Source organism: Cyprinodon variegatus, unplaced genomic scaffold (assembly GCF_000732505.1).
Source record: "Cyprinodon variegatus isolate N-32 unplaced genomic scaffold, C_variegatus-1.0 Scaffold316, whole genome shotgun sequence".
Taxonomy (NCBI): Eukaryota; Metazoa; Chordata; class Actinopteri; order Cyprinodontiformes; family Cyprinodontidae; genus Cyprinodon; species Cyprinodon variegatus.
Genome location: NW_015150769.1, coordinates 698,142 through 701,750, shown reverse-complemented (window position 1 = coordinate 701,750; position 3,609 = coordinate 698,142). Strand labels below are relative to the sequence as shown.

Below are 3,609 nucleotides of genomic sequence, written 5' to 3'. Positions count from 1 at the left end.
GTTTTCTATGCTTGCAACCAAACTAGCAACAATAGTTTGGAGATTCAATCCACTTCTTAGATCTATCTTTGCTCTCCTCTAATTTATCCAAAAGTTCTACAATCGCCGTTTTTCTCTCCTCCCAGCTTGGTGGTCGGCTGCATATTCAGCCTTCCCAGGAAACGCCTTTCTAAGACTCTTTTTATTATTTGATAACTTCTCACTGCAAAGCAAACATGCAGCATCTATCTTCCTTTTTTCCCTTTGGGATCCACGGCCTGAGACACGCCCGCCGCTTTGTTTACAGCAGCCACCTGCCTGGCGCCGCGTCGTGCTGAAACCTGCAGCAGGCTGTGACCACTGATCTCTACGACTATGATGCTACTTTTCATTGAAAGAAATGTTTATTGTTTAAATTTATTTATTATACAAATGTTTACAGTAGCGATGGGTTGATTCTCCCTCGGTGCGCGTCTCGTTTGCAGAAAATCATCCAAACGATGCATGAGCTGTCTCTAACCGACTGACTGGGTTTAAAAACGTATCTATGAACATGATGCATCTGCTAAAAATATGTCTCCTCTTTTGCAGTTTATGATTAAAATAATCAAGAATTTTGGAGCCTAAAAGGAATAGGAACGTTTCAGCCGTTGAGTTTTTATTTTGATTATCTGAATTAAAGTTAATTTCAAATTGACTCTTAGTTTATTTACTGTTTTTACTGCACTTATTGTTTTAAGAATATGATTTAAAATCCTATTTCACAAGCATCCTCATTCATATTTCCCCCTAAATGATCACGTTATATGTTTACATTATTTATTGGCCGCATCTAAAAATATCAAAGATATTTTCAATTTTAACGTAGATGTGAAATAATAAAATATAACCTTCAATAATTTCAATGATGTCATTGTTCTAGGTCATCAAATCAATTCAGTTTATTCGGCTGCCTGTAGTGTCTTTAAATGTCCAGCAGGTGTCAGTATTCTGCGAGACAGAATCAATACAGTTTGGTTTCATGATGCCTCATTAATCATCACTAGTTTACAGCATTGGAAAATATAATGAATGTTTGTTTGACTTTCTGCACACCATTTCAAAAATAATAAATGAATTTAACTGAGAACATTTTAATGTTTCAAAATGTTCATTACAGCTTAAAATAAAAAGGGAAACTCTGACGTTTGTGTTTCAGGTCCTGCAGCACATGAGGGCCTTACAGGAGGAGTTTGATCGAGCGCGAGAGAAGCGCCTTTTAAAGGAAAAAGGTCGGTGGCTCAGAGTTCAACAGGAAGGATCTTGTTGTGGAAACGGCTCTAAATGTTCAACATGAACTGTTCTGAAGCTTAACTGCTTCCATCTCTTTTACACTCAGAGCTGGAGAAGAAGAGGGAGGCGAAGCAGAGGGAGCGGGAGGCCAGAGAGAGGGAAGCTCGTAAACGGGAGAAGGCAGAGGAGAAGGAGAGGAGGAGGAAGGAGTACAACGCTCAGATGGCAGCTCTGGCTGCCAAGGAGCAGCAGAAGAAGAAGAGTGAGGAGAAGAAGAAGAAGAACGGCCAGGCAGCAGGTGGGGGTTGGAGCTTTGATGCTGGTTTCTGCTTCTCAGGATGTTGCTCTAAGACCCGCCTCCTTTCTGTCTCCACAGATAAAAAGGTGGATGTGAAGCCAGCAGCTAAACCGCAGCGTTCTCTCATCGGCCTGATCTTTAAGCTCCTCCTCCTGCTGACGCTGGGATTGGCTGGAGCCGCCGCCGCCTGCCGGCTGACCGACCTGCAGAAGGAAGACGTCTGCGTAGCGATCAACGCTGCCGTAGACGACTGTTTAAGTTGGGCCAAAGTGCAGGAGGGCGTGGCCAGACAGCTGCTGTACAACCTGTCGTCTGCTGCCAAGGACCTTCTGGAGTCCACGCAAACATCAAAGAACTGAACGCTTCCCTCAGAGATGAGAGGTGCAGAGGTTTCCACGCCATCCCGGCATCTCTGGGAGCTTTTTTTAAAACGTGCAGAAGTCATTTTCCTGTCTGTGTCTCTGGAAGGGAGAGATTTATTCCTATGGAATCACCGTCGCTCTGCATCCTTTCTATGGCCTGTCATCTTTTTACAGCCATCAAATATCTCCCTGGCGACGGAGTTTTGCTCTTTGAGCGGCAGGAAGCTGCACTGGAGCGTTTCAGTGGAGCGGAGTAGTCCCAGGTCCGGAGCTGCAGGTCAGATGGCGAGCAGTGCCTCCTCCATCCGGCTCATCGTTGCTGCCAAAGTTCGCAAACAGAATCCAGCTGATCAACGAGTCATTTTTACTACATGACAAATAAAACCGGCAGAATTTTGCCAAAGATTCCAAAGCCGACTTTGTTCTGGTTCCTAACGAATACGATCCGCATCACTGCAGCTTAAAGGTCCGTAAATAAAAAAATAAAAAATTAAATCCAGTTTACCTGAAAAGTTCAAGAACAAACCAACTTAATCTAGAGGTTAAGGAGGAGAAACCAAGTTGGACATTTTAATAATTTAAAAATCTGAACTTAAAGAAACAAAAATGGAAAAAAGTAAATTTCAGTGACAGAAGTAATGAAATAAACGAGTTAAGTTCAGATCTCCACTTTAAACCCTTTTATTCTGGATTTAAAGACATTTATGGTTTTTAACACTTTTCCAGTTTTCTGCAAGTTTTTTCCTAAAAGCTGCTCCTCCATGTTTGGTTCTGATCCAGTAGGTCTGAGGGGTCTGGCTGTCGATCCCCTTCCAACCAGTCTGTAATGTATTTCAGAGCTCAGACATTCCGTAATATAAAGTCTATCATCTGAGATTCAGGGAGCCAGAGGAAGGAGTTTAGAGCCGGGCTGATGTTCTCCACTCTTTTAGTCCTGGTGAGGATGCAGGCAGCAGCGCCTGGAGCTGTCTCATCTACTTTCTTAGTTTCTACGAACGAAGCAGGAAGTAGTTTTTCAACATTAGTCCTTTAAACTCTTAACATCCACCTCATTTTGGGTAATCCTCACCTATTTTGCATACCCAAATGGAAAAGCAAATAACTTAGGAACTTTAAGCCCAAATTACATGTGTGATGCATTATTTGAAAGCTAACCCCCGCTAGTCTCCTAATATATAAATTAAAATTGGGTGAGTAGAACACAGACCAACCTGCATCAGTTCAAACATGACTCAAAGAAAAATCGGAAATGATGGGTCTTTTTTGAACAGCAGTAAAAAAGACATGCTTGAGTAAAAGCAGGTATATTTGTTCTACATCATGTCAATCACAAATGCAGAAAATTTCAGACCTCTAGGTGGAAAAGGTACTAAAATATCATGCTCAAGTAAAAGTACCAATACTTGGATGAAATATTACTCAAGTACAAGTAATAAGTAGCTAATTTAAAATGTATTTTAAGTACAAGTTACTTAGTTACATAAAAAAAAAACTGTTGCTAACCAAGATAGTGCTGCGGGAAACACGGACTTAAATGAAATACTTAGTTTTTTTTTAGCAATTTATTTTCCCAAGCCACTCAGAGCCGCAGTATAAGGATGAAAGAGCCACGGGTTGCCGACCCCTGTGCGAGACAAAATTAGCAATGCCACGAAACAGGTTGTTTTGCTAATTGGCTATTAGTCATGAAAACTTTGT

General features: G+C 41.5%; 1 protein-coding gene across 1 annotated transcript in view; it reads left to right on the top strand.

The window, feature by feature from the left end:
- Positions 1-2,373, top strand: part of lrrc59 (leucine rich repeat containing 59) — a 6,395-nt gene extending 4,022 nt beyond the window's left edge. The window contains exons 4-6 of the mRNA XM_015384558.1: positions 1,139-1,250; positions 1,358-1,549; positions 1,628-2,373. Of these exons, the coding sequence (XP_015240044.1) occupies positions 1,139-1,250; positions 1,358-1,549; positions 1,628-1,908 (585 nt within the window). The 3' untranslated portion in view covers positions 1,909-2,373. The remainder of the gene's footprint in view (positions 1-1,138; positions 1,251-1,357; positions 1,550-1,627) is intronic.
- Positions 2,374-3,609: the final 1,236 nt, after the last annotated feature.